The sequence below is a fragment of the Lactuca sativa genome, chromosome 8 (assembly GCF_002870075.4).
Source record: "Lactuca sativa cultivar Salinas chromosome 8, Lsat_Salinas_v11, whole genome shotgun sequence".
Lineage (NCBI taxonomy): Eukaryota > Viridiplantae > Streptophyta > Magnoliopsida > Asterales > Asteraceae > Lactuca > Lactuca sativa.
Genome location: NC_056630.2, coordinates 90,227,637 through 90,252,493, shown reverse-complemented (window position 1 = coordinate 90,252,493; position 24,857 = coordinate 90,227,637). Strand labels below are relative to the sequence as shown.

Here is a 24,857-nt window from a genome sequence, read left to right as displayed (position 1 = left end):
AGTCCAATTCCAGCCAAAAAAACTCGAAAATATGCTGTCTGGGGCTCCTACTCATCGAGTGCATGAACCTACTCGACGAGTAGGATGATTTTCTTCATGAAATCGGCGAGTTCATCAGTGGAATCGGCGAGTCCAGTGCCCAGAAAGCCAGAAAATCGATTTTTTTAGCATTTTTCAGCAATTTGCATCAAGTATAATTGAAAACAAGCCTAGGCTCTGATACCACTGTTGGGTTTTGAGCATTCTAACACTCTTAAGAGTACATGCAACCCTAAATACCTTGGATCTATTTTTTCTCTACTATACATGCAAATATGAACTTTCCAAGGTATTGCCCTATCTATCATACAATAATTGATACTTGGGTAATCAAATGGATAGAATACATACCTTTGTTTGATGTAGCTTGTCTTCATGAAGCTTGAGTGCCTAGTGCCCCAAGTGTGACACCTGAAATGGTTCACACAACATCAAGTGCACATGGAATGACTTGAGAGAAATAGAACACTCCTTAAAATCGTCTAGCCCTCATATTCACACACTAGTGCCCGATTTTTTGAGCCATGGGATTCTTTTATATGGTGACTATTAGGGTTACACCATGTAACTCATAACTTTACCCATTCCTTATGCTCCATGGATTTTAACCTCCATGGAGTATCCATGGGTCACCCCATGGACTTAGTCCAACATAAGGAATCTTGGATCACAAGCCAACGTATATAAGAATGAATGATTTACACAATCAACCCATATATTTAATTAGTCTCCTTTTGATCACTTAATTAATTCTTGATCAATACTAATTAAATAACCTTATTAATATATTACAACTTATAATATATTAACAAACCTTAAGTGTTATTTCTCTCATTATAGTCTATCCAAATGCATGATGTCATGCAACCCAAATGGACCATGTCGGGTCGGGTCAAGTCTTACCAATTATAGTTATGGACTTAGACATTAATCAAACAAATAGATCATGTCATATGGTACAATTTAACTCTTGAATGGTCAGATGTTAAGTTTACATTACCATTGTACTTGTTGCTTGTTACATTGTACTAAAACTCCTCATATATTTAATACATGTTAGCTTAAGCATTTACACCATCTTTCTAGCACATATTCACCTCTATGATATAGTTTTTCATACGAAACTCTCTCTTTCTCTTATTTTATAATGAAGAAAAATATGTTTCCATTGATGTTGCTTCTTGGTTTGGTTAGTGGTATCGTTGCTTGGCCTATTGATGAATTCAACGTCTTTAATTATGGAGCTAGTGGTTTTGGAGAAGTTGATGATTCTAAGGCATTTGTGAATGCATGGAGAGATGCGTGCAATGTAGGAACACATGACGCAAGAGTGATAGTTCCTAAAGGGACTTTCTTGTTGAATCCTCTCATGTTTGTTGGACCGTGCAACCCCCAAATCATTCGTTTCGTGGTAACATTTTTTTTATGCTTTATATTCCTTTATTTATGAAAACTTAAATATCTTCTTATATTTTGTTTCCACTCATTTTCTTTTTCATATAGAATAATGACATTTTGACATCACTAATTCTTTCTCTTATTCATTTTTCTAAAATTTGATATTTTTTCGATCAAATGAGTAAGAAGATGCATATGAACAAAAAATAGAAGGATCATTGATTTTTTAACATATATTTTTTTTATTCCAAAATGAAGATGTGATCGATAAAGACTTTTTATCTTAAAGAAAATTAGTTGGAAACTTATAACTACACAACAAATTGTTTTTCTATGCATATGAAACCTCAATATGAAATCAAATATTTAAAGCATTTATGTTGGGTCAATGAGCTAAAAAACAAAAAGAAAACTATATGATTGGTTAATGAGGTAAAAACAAACTATATGAGATGTCCATATTTAATTCGTTTTTACGAGCTCTCGGATATAAATTTAAGTTTATTTGTATACATTACGGAAATATGTAAAAAATCTCTATATTTTGGCTCTACTAACAAAAAAGTCACATCTAATTTTTTTTGTCGCAATTTCAACTGCTAAAACCAGTAAACTTTGTAAAACAATCTTTATACCTGCTTAGTGCATGTTTTAAAGGTTAAATTACAAAAAATCATATAAAACTTTTTAGTTAATAATGTTAAAATTTAAATACGTTTCTGAATTTTTTTGTATATCTAGTAAATTTTATTTAAAGAAAACTTATACAATTTATTTATTAAAAAGCATAAAATAAAGATATCATCAACATCCCTTTCACTGAAAATTTATTTATTTTTATTAAAAAACACAATAATGATAATTTATCATTTTGGGATTTTTTTTATTTTCTTTAATAAATATCATTACTATAACCATAAATATATCATCTAAATACAATTCTTATATAGAGTTCCATGATATATGTGTGGCCTATAACGCACTCAATACGACAAATCAACAAAAGTCTTATTAATTGTATTTAACATATTTTTTTATAACTGTTATAGCTCTTATATTACGGTTATTGCCATAAAAGTCCTCCTATTTACATGAAATGTATGGTTATGTCCTAAATCCAAATTTGTGTTTATTAATGTCTCACATTTAGGAAATGTTTCCCGGTTTTAATGATTAAAATATAAAAAAAAAAGAGGAAAAAAGTAAAGAATGATTTTTTTAATATATATATATATATATATATATATATATATATATATATATATATATATATATATATATATAGGACTAGGTATTAATTGGTTGCAAAGATTGTTTTGGAAATGTTTACCGGTTTTAATGATTAAAATAAAAAAAATAAAAAAAAAAGGAAAAAAAGTAAAGAATGATATATATATATATATATATATATATATATATATATATATATATATATATATATATATATATATATATATATATATATATATATATATAGGAGTAGGTCCAAATATGGATGGATATCTATTGTGCAAAATATGTAGACAGTGCTATTTTAGTGTCATTCTGTGAGAATGGCTAAGAAAACATGTTGTTTAGTAATATGAATACATTCAACCTTATATAACTATTGTCATTATCACACATTCTTACTAACTAAATCGTCTATACGGGCAGTGTTCTAAAAGGCGCGCCATGGTGTAAGGCGTGGCTCCGCCGTTACGAAAAGTCTCATAACGTTGCTGTTAGGCGTGGCGCGTGACAATGCGTGATATGGCGTGCCATGGCGCGTTATGGCATGTTATGGCGCGTGTTTTTTCGTTTAAGACACGCTTTTTTGCTCTTTGTTATGTCTTTTCTAATCGGAGATACAAGTATTGCGGTTTTTGTTAAATTTTTGTTACTACTTATTGATCTAACACTTCTAAAAAGTAGTTATATTTAATATAAATTTATATTTATGTGGTAGTATAATTTTAAATTAATACAAAATCGTCGCCTTACATCACGCCTTGAAAAACGTCATGTCTCGTTAAGCTTGAGGCTTGACCTTGCCGCCACGTTACGCCTCACGCCATTTAGAACCTTGTATACGGGTATTATAAACTTTTTTTTTATAATTCCTATTTTGTCAGAATGTATTATTGATAATCCGATTTTGTAAAAATGAAAATTAGTGAATAACAACGCGTGAAAACAAAAATGAATAAGAATTAGTGAGAATACATGATAATGACGATAGTCGTGTCAGGTTAAAAGTATTCATATTACCAAACAACCTATTATGTTAGTCATTCTTATAGAATAGCACTGTCCACACACATCCGTAGAATAGATGTTCATCCATATTATTACCTATATATATATATATATATATATATATATATATATAGAGAGAGAGAGAGAGAGAGAGAGAGAGAGAGAGAGAAAAAGAGAGAGAGAGAGTTTTTTTTGCTGATGTTCATATAAATTAAGATCCACGTTTGGCTAAACATCTAAAGTTCAAATATTAAAGTATTTGTTGGGTTAATGAGGTAACAAACAAACACACTATGAGATCGTCATATTTAATTCTTCATTAAAGTCTCTTAAATATAAATTTTATTTATATAAAACCAAACAGTTGTTATTGTTTAAAACCAATCCTTTCTAGAACACCAAAAAGGTTCTCGCTTAGGAGTATTAAATGTACGTGGGAAATGTGTATTTATTCAAAAGGTTTAAAAAATGGAGCTGAGCCGTACATAATAATATTTTTCCATACATAACAATTGATGCTTTAAAATATTATACAATACAATCTTGTAAAACATAATTTATTGTGTACGGAGAAAAAGTGTTTTGTACAAATCACTTGCCTTCAAAAAATTAATGTTTCAAAGTCATCCCTACATGGACAAAAAAGGTAGATGTAATAGTTGAATTAAATGGTGGTATGCTATGCAGTAAATAACGGCGTTATAGCGGTTTGCGGGGGTAAGGAAACATTATTTTAAAATAACGGTGACGCTATTAACACTGCGATTTACCACGATTATGGTCACCGCTATAGCGGCGCTATAACCGCTATTTGAATAAATTCCATTTTGGGATATTTTACATAAAAAAAACATTTTTTTGTGCCATTCCATTCAATAAAATTGTTTTTTCTTAACCCAAACCAAAACTTTTGTGTCATTCCATTAAATAAAATTGTAATTTTGTGACTATTGTGAGTTCCATTGAAACCATGTATGTGTTGTGTTGCTAATTGTATTGAATACTTGAAGTACTACATTATGATTAACTATCAAATTACTTAATCATTTTATTTGATAACTATAATTGTATTAAAGTATGATAAAATAGTAAGTATTGAATATGTTTTCTTGTTAATTGTGTTAAAGTATGATTTATCGGGGCATTGGTAACCGGTATATGAAGTATGATTAACTAATTATGATATGTGAAGTATGATTAACTAAATATGATATGCAAATCATGATTTAATTTAAAGTATGATTTACTGATTAATACTCTAGTATATATAAATTGTAAATAATATAAAAAACGCTATATCACTGCTATATATATTACGTTCGTGTGCTTAATTTTACGTATGTTTACTAAGCATGACTCATGTCACATATAATAACTTTTGGTAGTTAACTTAAAAAAAACTAAATTTTTATATGATTATTTTTATGTATGTAACGGTTCAAGGTGGTCAACATTTTAGAATATATGACTTAAATTTAGAATTTTCATTTGTTAATTTAAAAAAAAATCACTTGTTTTTTTTATGTATGTATCGTAAAATACATAAACTCATAAACATAAAATATAGACAAAGTTATAAAAATGATCTATATTGTTTATTTGCTTCCTAAAAAGACCAAATGGAATGCCTAAAAGTTAAGAGAAGGTAATATTCCTTAATTGTTGAGACTCTTTTGACAAGAACAACCATTATTAAATTCACGAAATTAGAGGTATTTTTTGTGATAAAATTTAAAAGGCGGTCAATGATTTTTCTAGAACAATAATTTCATTAGAAAGACCGGGAAGAGGCTAGGCGCAAAGACAATAAATCGAAAAAAGAATGAGATAAGATCATGAATGCGAAAACAAAGACAATCTAACTTTCTTCTGCTATGAATCCCATATTTGATAATAAGACAAAATAATCATGGATTCGTAACATTTTTAGGTTATGTTTGACACGCCACAGCTAACTTATTTTTTAAAATATATTTTTATCATGTTCGACAAACTAAAAAATATCTTATAAATCAACTTTTTGAAAAGCTATTAAGACTAGAGTTTTAACCAGCTTATTAAGTTTTAAAATTTTCTATCAAATATATATTTTATTAATTATAAAAAATCTCAAACTTTTATATGATTTTCCAGTTAGTTTATATATTTCAATTAGCTTATCAACTAGTTTTACCAAACATTATTTTTATGAGCTCTTTTCAGCTATCAATTGATTTGCCCAACATAGCTTAAATACGGTGAATCGAATCCAAATTCATAATCCCACGAGGGTGACCCACTTAAAACTTTCTTTAAAATCTAGGAAGCGAATTGACAATAACCCTTTAAATGACTAAGATAAAGAGACTCATATGGCAAAGAGTAAGGGGATATGAGCACCTCTCTTATTCAAATTATCTCTAGTTAGGATAAGAAGGATCATCCATACAAAAAGTTAGATTTTATAAGATCCCATTTGTTACAACGCCTCACAAACAAATTTAAAAAAGATTGCCAAATAGTGAGGAAACCAGTCAACCACCTTATGTTTGGGTTATTTTTGTGACTAGTCTAAATAATAGTATTGTCATGTAATCATTTGGTAATCTCATAACAAATTCCAGTAACAATCATTGTAATATCTACATACATCACTTCTTCTTTCAGATTTTTGGAAAAATTATCGCTCCAGGTGAACCAGAAGCATGGAATGGTCGTGATTCAAGTCAATGGATAGCTTTTAAAAACGTAACAGGCCTTAATTTGTATGGATCTGGCCTTATAGATGGACACGGAATGCGTTGGTGGGACCAGTCATGTCGATATCATCCAGAATTGGTATCTTAAATTGCTAACTAATTAATTGCAAATCAAAGTTTCATTAGTCTACAGTTTTCATAACCTACATGACATAAATTTTTCATGTTTTTAGGAGGGGTGCACCAAACTAGCACCAACGGTAAGTTTGACCCCAACCATGTTTCATCCAATGTTTGTACATTACAATTAATCAAATTTGTTAGCTAAAATTGGTGTAGATCTTCAAGTTTATATCATGCAAGGAGAGCACATTAAGAGACATTCATTTAGTTAATAGCCCACAAACTCACGTACTCATACAGTATTCCAACGGGTTTAATGTTGATAATGTGACGATCCAATCTCCTGAACATAGCCCCAATACTGATGGCATTCACATCCACTCTTCTCATTTTGTCAAAATCACCAACTCAATAATTGGGACAGGTTTGTTTTAAATGTCATAAAATTTATAGAAAACTATGTGTAGATACAAGTGAATTGACAACTTTATCCATGTCACTATCAGGTGATGACTGCATTTCAATAGGGGACTACATATCAAACATAGATATAGCCGATATACATTGTGGACCAGGACATGGTATAAGGTAAGCAACCCCTTACCCCTTACACCCTCTTATAAAAAAAGATACGAAAAATATTCATGAAATAGTTATCATACCCTAGTAACATATAGAATGTCTTAGTTACATGAGATAGAATAAAAGATGGATTCGACGGCGACTAGACAAACTTAATTTCTAGAGCTAATATAATGATAAAAAGAGCATGTACATCTTCTCCACACATGAGAAAGCGAGTTATATTATATACTTCTTGTACGGAACCAAAATTTTTAATTTTTTTTTTTATCTTAGTGCTAATCCAATGCACCTCTGACGTAGTACAACACTATTATATATGCTCTGCCTTGTCCTGTGTAACAAACTCTGCAAGTTGGCTTGTGACTCCACAACTCCTTTTTTCTATCATTTATTTACAGTATTGGGAGCTTAGGAAAGAATAGAGAAGTTGTTCATGTTGAGCACATACACATACGAGATTCCACATTGAAAGGAACCTCAAATGGAGCTCGAATCAAGACTTGGCAAGGAGGTCAAGGCAACGTTCGAAATATTACATTCGAGAATCTTGAATTTGATGCCGTAAAAAACCCAATCATCATAGACCAAAACTATTGTGACGTTCGTGGTAGATGCAAAGAAGAGGTAACAACCATTAATTAGGGTGGTTTTAGCATAAACATATATTCATGATCATAAAATTCTAATTTTTGTGTTTGATCAAGGAAACCGGCGTCAAAATAAGCGATGTGATTTACAAGCATCTTTATGGCACATCGTCTACCAAGATTGCTATCAATTTAAACTGTAGTAAATCCGTACCTTGCTCAAGGATTACAATGGACAATATAAACTTGGTGTCGGTTCAACAAGGTTACCCGGTGACTGCTAATTGCACAAATGCTAAAGGAACGGAAGTTGAAGTGAATCCGGGACCATGTTTAAGGAACTAGATCTCATCCACTAAGGGTTCATGAGTTCATCACAAATATTATGGCATGTATCTTTATAAATCCAGGATGCTATTACTAATATATATTATAATGAAAGTTTTTCTTGAATGGCATACATTTTAGGAATGAAATATCCCCACTTGGTGATTACATATTTCACAACTACAAAAGCTACAAAATACCTATGAAAAAAACACCACATCTCGGCTTTCTATAGCTTCCTTTTTTGTGGGTCAAACAATTATGGGTGTCATTTAGTACCTTCTCCAACACCAAGATAACCCATTTTCTCATTTGGATTTTGGATCATCCAATTTCTTTATATGTTGAAATATAGTAAGATATTCTAATGCTATTTTATCAAAGGGTTGAATGTTGATAATGCTATATCTAATCTCATAAAAGTATCCCATAGAATTAATGGCATTCACATCCACTACTCTCATTTTGTCAAAATTACCAACTCAATAACTGTGACATGTCTGTAACTCTCTTACCAATCATAAAACTTTCTATTTCAATTTCAACAATAATGTGTAGTAGACAGGACACAAGTGAATTGACAAGTTTGCCCCTGTCACCAACAGCTGATGACTACATTTCATCAAGAGACTTTACATCCAACATCCATATAAATGATCAAGGAAAACATCATCAAAACAAGAAACATACTTTACAAGAATCTTTACTTAACATCATGTATCAAGCAACATTAGCAACTTGTCATCACCTTAAACTGCAGTAAATCCGTACCTTCCTCAGGGGTAAAAATGGAAAAAAAAAATAATAAACTCAACCATGGAAGCCAATGACAGCCAGTTCTGAGTTAATTAACAGAAGTTTGGAGTGAACCTTGGATCCTGTTTCAAGAACTAGATCTCATCCAAGATTATTATTGCAAGTTTTGAGCTAATAATATCTAATATATCTATATATATATTTAAATCTGATATCTTTTCAGTAATATATTCCAAGAAGAATTCATCTTGGAGAGCATACTGCATACATACAATCTTAAGCATTCTTTTTATCAGACACAATGTTTTGCATCAAAATCTTTGTCTGAAAGCATACCACCTATAAGTGTCTTAATCCTTTCAGCTCCAGGACCTGGTTTTAATTCAGTTACATTCTTGGCTATGCTTTCAGCTATGCTTCTATTTGTATCACTTCTTTCCAACCAACTTCCTGCATATATTATTTAAAATATATATATATTGATAAAACTGAGTTTCTTGATTAGAATTTAAGAAAATAGTTTAAAGAGAATGAGATTACTTGTGACAAAGCCATTGGGTTCTCTTTCAAGAAGTTGAGAGTCAATTTTGTCAAGCAATTCTTTATCTTCACCAAATTTTCTTGCAAAAGGGGCATTGCTTTCCAGCATTCTTTGATAATCATCAATGGAGAGAAAATGGGGGTGTTGTTTTGGTGGATTATCCCATGAAATGAAATGAAGATCATGATTTACAGTTGTGTTCTTGAATTCATCAGCATTGCAGATTACAGTGTGGAAATAGCCTTCTGGAGATGAAAGAAAGTTTGCATAATACATAAGAACAATTCTTGGAAGGTTATCCCATCCCCATAAACAGTATTCTATAAAGGGTCTTGAAAGCATCATCCATGCTGAACCTATAAAAATTAAAATCAATTTTATTATTAAAATCAATTTTCAAGAAAATGTGTTAATAAGTTACCTGTGAAGAGCTTGTAAGCAGTAGGAACACTTCTTTTTTGGGAGACCCAAAATACGTCTGATTTTTTAAGACTATATAGCCCTGGATCAATTATAACAGGTTTTGCTCTTTGGTATCTACAACACTCGGAAAAAGAAAAGATGAAGAACCCTAAAAAATTGTATTTTTATATTGAAAGATATAAAGAATTGTAGTAGTAAAAAGGTAAGAAGATGGACATACTCTTTCCAACCAATGTCACTTGTATGCTCGATAAAGTTTAGGTCTCTAGGCACAGTTGAAAATGTGTGAAGCAAATCTGTCAAAAATTACAATATGAGCCTTGAGTGAAGAAACAAGCACCAAAAGGGGGATATTTTAACTAATCGCTACACATTTTTAACGATGGATGTTTCCTTATATGATCATTGAAGCAATAAAGTTGGGCTTTCTTATTCGGTTCATGTCAACACGAATCAGAAAAGACATAGGAAATAATCCTTACCCATTTTAAGTATCGATTTTATTGACATTTTTCAAGACGAAGTTAGGAAATAGTACAGATTTTGCCAAAAAAAAAATACCATGCGGGACAATTGTTCGACGAAAGTCCTGAATGGACAAAGATAGTTAAATTGAGGATCACGTACCATCTTGGGTGACTAAAGGGTAATCAGAGGCACTCAAATTGATGAACCAATCCCAATCACCACCTTCCTTCAACAAAATCGCAGCAGCATGAAGCGTATTCGTAACCATAGTAGGTCCTCTATAAGTTACCAAATTAGACCTAGACACCACCCTGACATTACCCACTTCTTGAAACACAGCCTCGTTGTTCACAAAATCAACCAGCTCCAATCGTTCTTCAGCGGGAGATTCAAGGTCCAAATGCACAACGTACTGATTCAATGGATGATACAATGCCTTGAGCGTCCTTTTCAACGACTCAACATCACCACTCGAACCCGAGATCAAATACGCAAGTTTCGGTATGGATGAAACCGGTTTCGTGGGTGAGATGTACAGTTTTGATTCAACAAAAACTGGGTTTTGTTGGGTTTTGGACTTTAAAGGGGTTTGATGAAAAGGATTCGAAGTTGAAGTGAAGAACAGGGAGAAAATTACGAGGATTGATGAAGTGAGGAGAGACAAGATCAAAGGGAGAAACCATGTTTTCTTTCTCAAGGGTTTAACGGCGTTCTCCATTGATGAAAACATCAGGAGTTACAGTTAGGATAAAATTTGGGCATTCGGAGACAATGGTTTTGGGGGTTTTTTTTCTCGAAGTTTGATCCTGATATCGTCTTTAATCGATTAGGAGATTTGGGAAAGTGGAGAATGCGAAAAAGGTGATGTAATTAAATGCGAGGGTGATGATTATTCTTCGATCCAGCAAGAGAAAGGAATCTAGGGAGATAGTGCTCGTGAAGTTTGATTATTGCAAGAAAACGGACACATTGTGGTCTTCGCACAGGCACAGCAGTGAATAGTGATTAGTGAAGTATGTGGGGAGAGAAAGTGGTCTGTGTGGGCGTCAACTTCTGCTTCAATTTCGCATCAATAATTATATTAAAAAGGTTATCTTTTGACTTTTTAATATGATTTAATAATATTATATTAAGATATGCACGAATATACTTATATGTTTGTAATAACAAATTTTCATTCTTGATGTAGAGTAGTGATAGTTACAAGTTAATATAATGTATCCGTTTTTAAATTGAAGTTCAAGATTTGGAAGTCACTTTGTTTGGTACGTAAGTAAGAGATATGAAGAGAGTCGACATATTAATCTAAATACATCTTAGAGGTAGTGACGTACGATCTAATTAACATAAAAATTAAACAAGGTAATATATTATGATCATATCTTTATACCAAAGGGTGCCCTCAAGTCTAAATCCAAATACAAATCAAAGGGAAAATAAGGTTTGATTTTACCCATAATGAGATTCATGTAGTATAACTAAAATAAATATGAAAAAACTTCATTCGTTGAAATCGTAAATCAAAGGTAACAGTATATCCCAAAACCAAAATTGGAAAAATACTAAGGGAATTGAATCAAAAGCCGCAGTATAAACCGGGAAAGATCAGTGATTGATTTCTCTTTTAATCGATATATTTGATGGAATACTGGAAAATATGATATTTTATCAAATTATCAGTGTGAATTATTAGTGAGATTGCCTCTTTATACACTATATTGCATGTGTTTGCAACTTATTGATAAAAGTATATATTTTTGATATCTCTTAGTCCTCCGAGGGGAAGGCGTCCTAGTTAGGGCCTAATCGGGTATTTTTTTAGTATAGATCATAATTACGGAGCAAGCCGTGGTAAAGGGGGATATAAGAGGAAGCATCGAATGGAGATTCCCTCTCCAAGACGAGAAACATTTTGCCAGACTCCTTTCAAAAAGGGATCACACTTTGAGTTCTTATAAGGCTGGAGGGAGTGGTGTCGCACTCCCTCCCATTACCGCAGTTTTCTAAAACACCAAAGGGGTGGAAAGAAGAGAGAGAAAGAAGAGAGAGATAGAGAGAGATAGAGGAAGAGAGAAAGGAAGGGAGTGCTCCCTCCCATTACCGCACTCCCTAACCGCACTTCCAAAACCGCATGGAGGGGGCGGTGTTTCAGTGTCACATCAACTGAAACCGCAACTAAACCGCACCCTCACACCCTCCAGCCTAAGGGAAAGAATGATTTTGACAAATTAAAATTTAACCTTTTAAGTTTAAATTCTTGTTTGAACGTATTACTGAAATCGTCCCTATGGTTTGGTAAAAATTACTAGTTTAGTCCCTATTTTTTTTTTGCATTCGGACCGTCCCTAGGTTTTGGTTTTATTACGTCTTTCATCCCTATTACACATAAATAGACTATAACACCCTTTTCTATTTATATTATTAATTAATTAATTAAATGGGTCCAACCTAATTATATCCTTACACTTAACATCCCTATCATCAACACTTCTAACCCTAACACTACCATGGAAATCAATTCCAAATTCTCACCTCTCTGGTGAACCACCATACGCCACCATCTCCGTCGAAAAATCTCTTCCCTCCGGCAAGACCAAAACTCCAAGGAGACTAGAACACCAGCAAACAATAGATCACGCTCCTGTTTTTTCTTCTTTTCCATTATCAAGTCTGATGATAGAACACCACACACCACCACTGTAACGCCCGCGTTTCCAGGCTAGACATTATCGTTGATGTAATAGTCTAGGTTAACCCTTGTAACTCTTTTTGAAGTATTAATGATGAAATATGTGAGTATTATGTGAATTATGTGTTTATTTTCTTAATTATTATAATTTAATGAATTAAGAATAAAATGAGCGTCAAAATTAAAGTGTGAGATAAGCCTGATATCTTTGCATAAATATGTAGTGGTTGAAACAAGGATTCCGGAGATATAAATAATGCCAAAATCCGAGTTATAACGAAGAAGTTATGACTCGTCGAAGTTACGCAACAGAACCGGCATCGCTGAACGACGTAAAAAGTGAAATTTACGTTAGAGCGATATTTAGCCTTAGTGATATAAACGAAAGGCGTAGAGTTCGTTAAACCGAGAGTGTGCATAAAAAGAACGCCCAAATCTGACTTCGTATGAGGAAATTATGATTTTCCGAAGTTTCGACTTAGCAGTATGCAGTCCGAATACTCGATTTGAGACCGATAGGTTTTTAGCTGAAATAATCTAAACGAGAATCGAAGATCTCATTAATAGTAGTGAAACGAGAAAAATACAGGCGAAAACGGACGTCAGATGAAGAAGTTATGAATTTATAATGGAGTTTTCCTGTCCCAATCTACTAAAATTAAATAATAAAAATAAAGTCAAAATTAGCCGACGGAGTCTAAATGAAAGTTGTAGAGCGTAGTCTCACCTATGCGTGGATATAAAGAACGTCGGAAATGGAGTTCGTATGAGGAATATATGAATTTCTGAAATTTTAATAAATAATTAAAATATATATTTAATTAAGAATTTCGGATAATATCCAAAGGAGTCACTGATCCTATCCGAACTACGCCCAGCATACAGCGAAGCATGACCCGCCTCGTACTCGAGTGCTCCGAAGTACGTAAGCAGTGACGATCCGAAGCGTACGCCCCACGTACTGAGCATTATGTCCAACGTAATGCAAGGCTTCTGCCCCTATATAAAGGATGTGAGGGCAGCCGGCCTTTTTGCTCCTTTTCTCTTCTCTCTCTCCCGTTTTACCTCGTTTTTCATGTAAGAATTATCCCGAAGCCCCTGTATCATTCCCGAGACCCAAAGCAAGTCCCGAAGCCCCGAAGATCCCGAGAAGTAAAATTTCTGAGCCGAAGCTTTGCCCGCGAGGAACCCGGTTTTTGTGAAGATCTTCCAGATCTACCGAAGAATACTACTTCTACAAGCCGTAGTGCTGTCAGATCATCTTCTGATCAAGTGAGTGTGTAGTCACTTTCTTCTAACACATAATTATGAAGTATTTTATACGAAATACGTGTTATGTGTATATTTTGTGGTTATATGTTTGAATGTATATTCACTTTCTTCTATCTCATAGGTATGATTTATTCTCTATGAAATACGTGTTATATGTATGTGTTTCATCTATTGTTTGGAATATGTATTGAATGAGAATGGTATACAGGTTTTAAACTATGTATAAAAATATATATATTTTTATCTACTATTATGTTGGGTAGAACATGGGTAGATAGTTCATGCGTGATAAACAGATGTGAGGCCTCGATGTTGTTTTTGATTCAGTCATCTAGCGGAGTTTAGATGATGACCACAGACTTTTCTAGACAGTCCTGTGGAACGCTAGCAGGCTCGCCACCTGTAGGTGTTAATGAACTTTGGTGTTCATTCGTTGTACTTCATCCCCCTCATGGTTGCCTTATTTGACATATATTGTTAGGAAACCCCCGAAGCATGTGTTGTCGTCCTGATGAAATATTCTAATACTAGGTCCCTTGTGTTCATTGTTTTAGGGACGTAAAGTGAGAATAACGGGAATGGGTAATTGGGTTATTGTTGGTTGGTGGAATTAAATATAATTTTTTATTGCTCACCAGGCTCCCAAGCCTGACCCACTCAGTTTCTTTGTATTACAGGTAGTGGCACCAAAGCATAAGTTGGATGACTTGTCAAGTTATTTTTGGATTATAGACCTGTTGTTGTATATAACTGTTGTAAGGTCTGTATTGAAATGTTTATGTTTTTGGTCTGTTTATCGGAACATGACATCCCGAGTATTGTAATATAATGAAAAATACATTTATTTAAGAAATGCTTTGGTAAATCTTATTTTATCATATTTTGTTTTGGGAACAAATTCTGCAACTCTTTTAATCAAAGGATTACTCTGAAATCATTTTAAAAGCATAAATTAAATCAGTCTTTTATGGCCGTGATTTTGAGGATGTCACAGTTGGTATCAGAGCATTAGTTTAAGCGAACTAGGAATTTGTAGGATTTCTAGACTTAAACTTAGAATGCTAAGTGTAATTGTGAGATGTGTGTCTGTTATATTTTAGATACGTGCACTATTTTATTTTAGGAAAATTGCCTAAAATGTTTTTATGTGCTAAATGTTATATGTTTGTCATATATGATATTATTTGTTCGGATCTATGGTCTGTTGCCGACCGAATCTGGAAACCTTATGTGTTTAGGATTCTAAGCGTACGTCTACGATATTAGAAGTAGCATGTAAATGTTTCCGAGTGATAAGGATGATTTGAATATCTATCGTGAATGAGGATCTAATTTCACCTTATTCGGTGTATAGATCAAAAATGGTGAGAACGAGGAGTGGAGTTGGAAATGCTGATGAAAACAGGAATCAACCACCAGTGATTGAGCAAATACCTGTCGTAGCAGCACCACCTGAGCCGATAACGATGGCTGGTGTACAAATGATGATTCAAACAATGCTGGATCATCAGATGGAGGAGACTAGGCAGTTGCTTCAACAAAATTATGAAGAACTGTCAATTCAAGTAGAAGAGCCTGAATTAAATGAAGGGCACTCAGAAGGAGGAAACTTCAGTGGATCTGTTGGTCAAGCCAACCCACCGATAGCTAGGCAAAAGAATCAGGATGGAAGGAATGATGGAATGGGATGCAAGTATAAGGATTTTATGACTTGCAAACAATCGACCTTCACTGGAAAGGAGGATCCGATCGGAGTCATGGATTGGATATCGGAAATGGAGCTAGCCTTCATGATGTGTGGTTGCAAAGGCAAGTTGCAGACCACTTTCGCAGTACGTCAGTTCAGGGGTGGAACTGTTCGTTGGTGGAACACTCTTGGAAGACCCTAAGCCTTAATGAGCCACTACAACTGACATGGGCAGAGTTCTTGGTGCAGTTCAAGCGCAAGTTCTGTTCGGCTCAAAATCTGTTGGAGTTGGAAAACAAGTTTCTGACATTGACGAAAGGCAGCATGTCAGTCGACGAATATACTAACAACTTCACAGACAAGATGGAGTTTGCTTTGCGCATCGTCCCAGACGAGCCCACTAAAGTTGACCGGTACGCAAAGGGACTCCCAAGGGAGTACACGGTGCCAGTGCGTTAGGCACCTACTCTAGAGGCAGCTATTTGGGCTGCCAAGTCTGTTGAAAATATGATCAAGGGGAGGACCGCCGACAAGGTTGAAGTTGGTGAGAAGAAAAATTTTGACGGAACTTCAGGTTCCAGTAAGAAAAGTAAATTTTCGAAGTCTACTTCGAAGAAGTTTGGAGGAAAAGGAGGCGAAGCAAAATGGTGCGAGAAGTGCAAGAAAAAGCACATTGGGAAATGTAGTGAGGATGTAACCTGCTACAAGTGTGGAAAAATTGGTCATTTTGCCAATGAGTGTTCGTCCAATAAAAGGATGTGTTTTGATTGTAATGAAGAGGGGCACATTTTGAAAGACTGTCCGAAGAAGAAGGAGGCAGCGAAGCCCAACATTCCCCCAAAGCCGAAAGCAAGAGCCTTCCAGATGACACTTGAGGCAGCGAAAGATGAAGTTGGTGTCGCTTCAGGTACCTTTCTCGTAAACGAATTACATGCTCAAATTTTGTTTGATTCTGGAGCCAACTACTCCTTTATTTCGCATGAGTTTGGTAGAAAACTAGCTTTTCCTGTTGATAGACTAGATAATGATTTATTAGTCGAAGTTGCTAGTGGCAAGTTTGTACTTGTTACCCATCGTATGAAACACATCTTAATCGACCTTAATGGGAATAAGTTTCATGAGGAATTATTGCCTATCGAACTTAACGGTTTCGACATCGTGTTGGGAATGGATTGGCTTAGCGCCAACGATGTCGAGATTTTATGCAAGAAGAAGATAGTAAAAGTAAACCCACCAGGGAAAGAGTCATTTATGGTGTATGGGGACAAACGCAGAGTAAATTCTGGAATCATTTATCTAATGAAAGCCAGAAAGTGTGTGACCAAGGGATGTACATCATATTTAGCATTCGTGATCGATGCTAAGAAGGAAAAGAAGGTGATGCAGAATATTCCAGTGGTGTGTAATTATCCGGAAGTATTTCCCGAAGATCTTCCTGGATTACCACCTGATAGACAAGTGGAGTTCAAAATAGACTTGTTACCAGGAACCACGCCAATGGCAAAAGCACCGTACCGATTTGCACCGACGGAGATGATAGAGTTGATGATGCAACTTCAGGAGTTATTGGGTAAAGGTTTCATTAGACCTAGTTCATCACCCTGGGGAGCTTCGATGTTATTCGTAAAGAAGAAAGACGGGAGCATGAGAATGTGCATTGAGTACAGAGAGCTGAATAAGGCAACAATAAAGAATAGATACCTGTTGCCAAGGACTGATGACTTGTTTGATCAATTGCAAGGTTCGATCTATTTCTCAAAGATCGATCTAAGGTCAGGATATCATCAGCTAAAAGTAAGAGAGGAGGATATCGAGAAGACTGCATTGAGAATGCAATATGGACACCACGAGTTCTTGGTTATGTCGTTTGGACTAACCAATGCTCCGGCAACATTCATGGATTTAATGAATCAAGTTTGTAATCCATTCCTTGATAAATCTGTTATATAGATGACATTCCTTGATAAATCTGTATATTTTGTAGTTATATGTGTGAATGTATATTCACTTTCTTCTATCTCATAGGTATGATTTATTCTCTATGAAATACGTGTTATGTGTATGTGTTTCATCTGTTGTTCGGAATATGTATTGAATGAGAATGGTATACAAGTTTTAAACTATGTATAAAAATATATATTTTTATCTACTATTATGTTGGGTAGAATATGGGTAGATAGTTGATGCGTGATAAACAGATGAGAGACATCGATGTTGTTTTTGATTCAGTCATCTAGCGGAGTTTAGATGACAACCACATACTTTTCTAGATAGTCCTGTAGAACGCTAGCAGGTTCGCCACTTGTAGGTGTTAATGAACTTGGTGTTCATTCGCTGTAATCCATCCCCCTCATGTTTGCCTTATTTGACATATAATTCTGGGAAACCCCCGAAGCATGTGTTGCCGCCCCGATGAAATATTCTAAGAGTAGATCCCTTGTGTTAGTTGTTTTAGGGACGTAAAGTGAGAATAACGGGAATGGGTAATTGGGTTATCGTTGGTTGATGAAAAATTAATTTAATTATTTACTGTGGGTTGAAAACCCTATATGCTCACCAGGCTCCCAAGCATGACCTACTCAGTTTCTTTGTATTACAGGTAGTGGCGCCAGAACATAAGTTGGATGACTTATCAAGTTATTTTTGGATTATAGACCTGTTGTTGTAAATAATTGTTGTAAGGTCTGTATTGAAATGTTTATGATTTTGGTCTGTTTATCGGAACATGACATCCCGAGTATTGTAATATAATGAAAAATACATTTCTTTAAGAAATGCTTTGGTAAATCTTATTTTATCATATTTTGTTTTGAGAACAAATTCCGCAACTCGTTTAATCAAAGGATTACTCTGAAATCATTTTAAAAGCATAAATTAAACCGGTCTTTTCTGGCCGTGATTTTGGGGATGTTACAACCACCATCTCCGGCGAGACCAAAACCTTGAAGTCACCACCATAAGATTCAGATACGCTGTCATCGTCGCCCTTAAGACAAAACTGCCATAGCGCCCTGAATCTACCACTGTCGAATCTACATATGTTGTCACTGCCACCACTCAAAAGCGACCACCGTTGTTTCCATCGGCCATTGCCAAGCAGATATGGTTAAGGTAGGAGATAAACAAGCTGATATGGCCAACAGGGGAAGAAGACGAGGTATATGGTGACGACAATAATTTCTAGTGATAGAACGGAGAGGAGATAAGAGGCGGAGTGGCTTTCGTCGGAGATCCATGGTCTTTCAGTGGATTTCGGCGGCGATTTGGTGGTTCTGGTAACGGGGGGCTAAGTTCCAAAGGTTCAGGGGTTACGATGGAAGAGGATTTTGGTGACGGAGGAGAAAAATCTAGATCTGTCGCCTGTCGGTTGTGGTTACCGGTGGTTCCATTGTCGCCAGAGTCGGAGGTGTTGTCGGACTTATCTGCCGGAGTTGAGAGATGGAGATGAAGAGAGTGAGTTAGGTTTAAGGGTAAGGGTATGATGATGGGTAGGTGGGTAGGGATTGAGCATAATATTTTTTTTTTATTTAAATTATTTTTATAATTAATAGTTAATAAAATAAAAATAAAAAAATAAATTACAAAGGACAATATAGTCTTTTAAGGTCTACGAGGGATGAAATACGTAATAAAATCAAAACCTAGGGACGGTCCGAGTGAAAAAAAACCCTTAGGGACCAAACTAGTAATTTTAACCAAACCATAGGGACGATCTCAGTAATTTGTACTTCTTGTTTTAAGGTGAGCACGGTGCGGTTCGGTGCGGTTATTAGCCAAAACCTCACCACTAACCGCAAATTCATTAATCCATTTTCAAAAGCGCTTGGTGCGGTTATTTTTGCGGTGCGGTTGACGGTTATTTTCGCGGTGCGGTTTTTGTTTTTTCTGTGTTGCGGTTATTAACTGCATGAATTTGGTGTAGTTATTTTGTGTGGTTTTTAACATCAATTTAGAGCTCAAATGGTTTTAAGATTTCAAACATATTACTTGTAATAATAATAAAAAAAACCATAATGTATAAGACAATTAACTTAAATCATAAACAATTAATATTTTAAAAACGTCAAATCAATAGTAATTAACAATAAATTTCTTAAAATTATCTAATTTCACCATTTTTCAAAGTTAAAAATAACGAAAAACCATACTTTTGTCTTTTAGCATTTTATTCATCTTTCATTCATGAAACTTGTCTTATTTTTTATATTTAATATATTAATAATTAATATAAAAAAGTTTTATATAATATATGCGGTGCGGTGCGGTTTTTGAAAACTAATAACCGCGCCGCACCGCAAATTTGCGGTTTTTAGAAAACAGAAAACCTCACCATCGCTTTGCGGTTTATACGATTTTTATTGTTAATTTTAATTGTAGTGCGGTTTTTGCTCACCCTTAGTTTTAATCCTCAAATTGTGATGCTGCGTTTAAGGAGGTGTTATTTTAAGGGGTAGTCTTCATTGTGTCACCTTTTTTCTTCGACGAAATATTATTATTTAGGTTATGGTTAGGGGTTGTTTGTGCGTTTTGTACAAATAACGTGTACTTTATGTCAATCTCGTTGGTTTTTATAATAACAATGTGCATAAATAAGGAACCACATACCGATTATAAACCTTCCTTTCGGCTTAAAGTTTTGATTGATTCAAACATAATATCAATTATTTTAAACTAGAGTAAACTATTATCGATCGTGAGCAATGTTTTAAAACCCGGTTTGAACCGGTCGGTCGAACTGGTTGGATCGGGAACCGGAAGAGAGAGCGGTTCAACTATCAACGGTTTTACATTGATTTCTGAACCGGCCGGTTTTTATAAAAAACCGGTTGAACCGGTCAAAATAAACTGGTTCACACCGAATAAAAACATATGAAAAAGAACCATTTACATAATAAATTTTGATGATTTTTTTCAAATCTCTTTAGTTTTCTATAAATAAAAACATATGGTAAATCTTATAATTTTTTTTTTGATGTGTTTGCATTCATCAAAAACTATATTTCGTTTTGGTATTATACTTTATTTTCTTTTTGACGTATATGGATTGATGTAAAAACAATAAAACTTATGGTTATGTGTTATTTTAATGTATTTGGATTCATCTACAACTTATTTTTATGTATATTTTTAATGTTTGAACTTGTAAACATCAAATTCATAATTTCTATATATATGTATGTGTAGGAAAATAGAAAAAAAAAACATAAAAAATATAGAAACCGGTTCACCCGGCGGTTAAACCGGGAACCGGTCACCATACCGGTTCAACTAAAAAACCGGTTTTTAAAACATTGATCGTGAGCAATATAAATGCATATTCTTTTTATTTAACAAATCGATCTTGATTGTTGACCAAATTAAGGATTAGGCATAGATCTGTCTTTTCGGCCAGATTTCTTGATGAACGATGAATTAAAAACATAGAATCGAGAAAGAAGATTTTGTGCGTGAATATTATATATGTATTATGTGCTTATTTTTTAAATAAGTGCTAATGTCATAAAAACCCTCAAGTTTTAAGGCTTTTGTCGGTTTTGTCAAAAGTTGAACTTTATGTCCGTTTTTACCCTGACATTTTCCAAAAAAATGTTCGGTTTTACCCTTTTACCAGTGATAATAGGTTACCATTATATTAACTTCGCAAAAAACCCCTAAAGTTTACAGTTTTTTACGCTTTTACCCTTAAGTTTATAATTATTTAACACTTTTACCCTATGTATTTTTTTTCATATTATACGTATTCAAGTAGAAAAATCATTTTTACAAACGAAAAAAATTTAATTAAATATTGTATTTACATTTTTTAATGTTAATTCTTTATATATATATATATATATATATATATATATATATATATATATATATATATATATATATATATATATATATATATATATATAACTATGTGTGTGTGTATGTATGAGTTTTTTTCTTTGATAAACCATTTAAGATGTAAAAAAAACAAATTAATATGTTTTTAGAACTATAAATACGCATTTTTATGTATTTAAAAATATACATATCAATAAAAAAACTTGTTCATTCATAAACATGTTTATATAAGTATATACATATATTTTTAGAAGTGTAAATATGTATTTTGATATATGTTTTTTTTTTAAGTATAAATATATTTTTAGAAGTATAGATACATATTAATATATAAAAATGAAAAAATATGTATTTATACTTCTAAAAACTATATTTATACAACACATATTCATAATTCTAAAAATATTATTTATCTTTTTAAATGGTATAACCATGCAAAAACACAAATACACACAAACAAACAATATATATATATATATATATATATATATATATATATATATATATATATATATATATATATATATATATATATATATGTAACATTAAAAAAATATAAATACAATATTTAATTAAATATTTTTTCGTATATAAATACGATTTTTCTGCATGAATATGTATATTATGAAAAAATATATACTTAGGGTAAAAGTGTAAAAAAAATATAAACTTAAGGGTATAAACACAAAAAAAAATGGTAAACTTAAGGGTTTTTTTTGCGAATTTAATGTAATGGTAGCCTGGAAAACCTGTTATCACCGGTAAAAGAGTAAAACCGAACATTTTTTTCGAAAATGTTTGGGTAAAAATGGATATAAATTTCAACTTTGGGCAAAACCGACAAAACCCTGAAAACTTGAGGGTTTTTATGACATTAACCCTTTAAATAACATATGCATTTGTCAACCTTTCTTAACTTTAGTAGTAGTAACAACTTTGACGGTCTTCAATTTGACAACTGATGAATATGTTTCAGTATAGTTATCCAAATTTTTTTTAGTGAAGCCTTAAACCACTAATCTCCTCCTTACACTTCTTAACATCACCGTTTTCTTTGTATTTGATCTTATACACATTTCTTGCCTTTTGGAAGATCCACCACAACCCACGTGTTATTAACCTTTAATACTACAAATTCTTTTTCCATAGCTTCTTGCCACTTAGGAATTAACACTGCTTTTTTAAAAACTTAAAGGTTCATAAAGACAATCCATATTATGCAACATTTGTTTGCTCTGATTGAGAAGGTACTAAAAACATGTTTGGGAGATAAGGTATGGGTAACGTTGTGCATACATAGAGAAAAGGAATGGTATAGGTAATAATGATAATTACAAGAAGTGTTGTTACAAACAAAAATATTGAACACGAGTTAGTGCCCTATGTGATTTTATTGATAGTCTAACAATAAAAGGCACATTGTAACACCCGGAATCCGGAAGACCAAGAAATGAAAGGAAAACCCTAAATCAAGGAGTCAACTCGTCGAGTCCAAGGAGGAACTCGACGAGTCGGAGCGCGTTCCGTGTCGCAGATTAAGTGACTGACTCGGCGAGTCGGGAAGACTGACTCGGCAAGTCAAGTCTGGGTTGGGAAACCCTAATTTCGGGACTTGCTGCCCTATTTAAACATCATTTCAGGCCTCCACCCCAGCCTCCATCACTCCCCTCACCTACTCTCGAAACCCTAATCAGCTATTGAGTGTTCTTAAGCTTCTCTTGCCATTTTTGAGTGAATTGAAGCTAGAAGGAGGAAAGGAACCCTTGGAGATTCAAGAAGAGATAGTAGATCCAGAGCTTGGGTGGGATTTCAGATCATTTGGAAGTATAAAGCTTATACCTTAGCTACTGTTCATCTAGATCCCTTTCTTAGTTTAAATTTGTCACATTTTGGGCCATTTCCAAGGCCAATCCGAGTATTGGGCCTTTGAGGACGAAAAGGGCTTCAGATCTGAGCACTTCTAAGTCCTAGGAGCTCTGAATGAGAAACTTTACTCAGCTATGACTTCACTTGATGATTTAGACCCCAATTTAGCTTAGATTTGGTGTTCAAGATTCATAGCACATTGTATGCATGTAAAGTTGGCAACTTTACGTGTAATGTTAGCCTTAGAAGTCCAGATTTATGGGTTGAAGGTGTTGGAATGGACTGTAATCGACAGAATAGAGATGTTACAAGGTGGACTCGGCGAGTCGAGTCGCAAACCCAAACCCTTCTGTTTATGATTCGGATTAGTGAGTGGAGTTAGTAAAGGATTCAACCAGGCTGGGTCCGTAATGGACATGAAGATCATAGTACTCGGTGAGTTCGAAGAGGAACTCGGCGAGTCCAAGGCAATCTTCTTAGTTATGAAGATGAACTCGACGAGTTGTTCATACAACTCGGCGAGTCATTGCCTATATATTCATGTGATGATGATGAACTCGACGAGTTCAAGGACGAACTCGGCGAGTCGGTTGAAGATAGTCCCGAAGTGTTAGATGAAGGAGAACTCGTCGAGTTCTCGCTAAACTCGACGAGTGGAGTCGGGGTTGTTTTGGGATTTGAGGAGCATGGACTCAGCGAGTTGGTAGAACAAATCGGCGAGTCAAGTCAACTGGAAGTTGACTTTGACCAAGTTTGACCAGGGTTGACTTTTCAGATTATTGTGGTCTAAATGTTGTTTTAGGTATTGATAGTTAGGGAAGCCGAAGGGTCAGCGGTTTAGAAGTTTCCGGTTAGTAGTCAGAAGTGTTTAGCGAGTTTTCAGCAGTGCGAGGTGAGTCTCCTCACTGTGTGCATGGGTCTACGGCCATAATGCCGGCCTATTATGTTCATGTTCATGTTTATGCTTATGTATAGAAGGAAGACCCGCGGGTTAGCCCTAGGCACTTGTTGATATATGTTTCGGGTTACGACCTGATGACGGTTGAGGCCCGAGGAATGTTAGGATGCTAGAGGTCTTCGTGATTATTGCATGTGTCAGTATGGTAGGATCCGGACCGAGGGTCCGATGTCGGGGTAAGCCCGAAGTACGTTAGATAATAGTATGTTTCCGGGTCGGGGGTCCAATGTCGGGGTATTCCCGAGGAAGATTCTTATGTAGTGCGTTAGACTATACTTGTTGTCTTCGTGATACTTGTATGTGCCTGGTAGGGAGGTGAGTGTGGGCGGGGTCCCGTATCTCATCACTAGCTGAGTATGGATGGGGTTCCATATCTTGATATTAGCAGGG

The 24,857-nt window shown here is 34.3% G+C and overlaps 2 protein-coding genes across 2 annotated transcripts; one reads left to right on the top strand and one right to left on the bottom strand.

Annotated features, from left to right (window-relative positions):
• Window positions 1–1,186: 1,186 nt before the first annotated feature.
• On the top strand, window positions 1,187–8,030 carry LOC111887389 (polygalacturonase ADPG2). Its single transcript, XM_023883557.3, has 7 exons — window positions 1,187–1,450; window positions 6,322–6,492; window positions 6,587–6,613; window positions 6,693–6,900; window positions 6,983–7,064; window positions 7,460–7,685; window positions 7,766–8,030. The coding sequence occupies exons 1-7, from the start codon at window positions 1,187–1,189 to the stop codon at window positions 7,991–7,993; spliced, it is 1,206 nt and encodes a 401-aa protein (XP_023739325.1). The 3' UTR covers window positions 7,994–8,030.
• Window positions 8,031–8,895: 865 nt separating this feature from the next.
• Window positions 8,896–11,218, bottom strand: LOC111887394 (beta-glucuronosyltransferase GlcAT14B). Its single transcript, XM_023883563.3, has 5 exons — window positions 10,323–11,218; window positions 9,916–9,991; window positions 9,694–9,809; window positions 9,272–9,628; window positions 8,896–9,181 (listed from the first exon to the last, which is right to left on the bottom strand). Exons 1-5 carry the CDS (start codon window positions 10,891–10,893, stop codon window positions 9,024–9,026), a joined length of 1,278 nt encoding a protein of 425 aa, XP_023739331.1. The 5' UTR covers window positions 10,894–11,218; the 3' UTR covers window positions 8,896–9,023.
• Window positions 11,219–24,857: the final 13,639 nt, after the last annotated feature.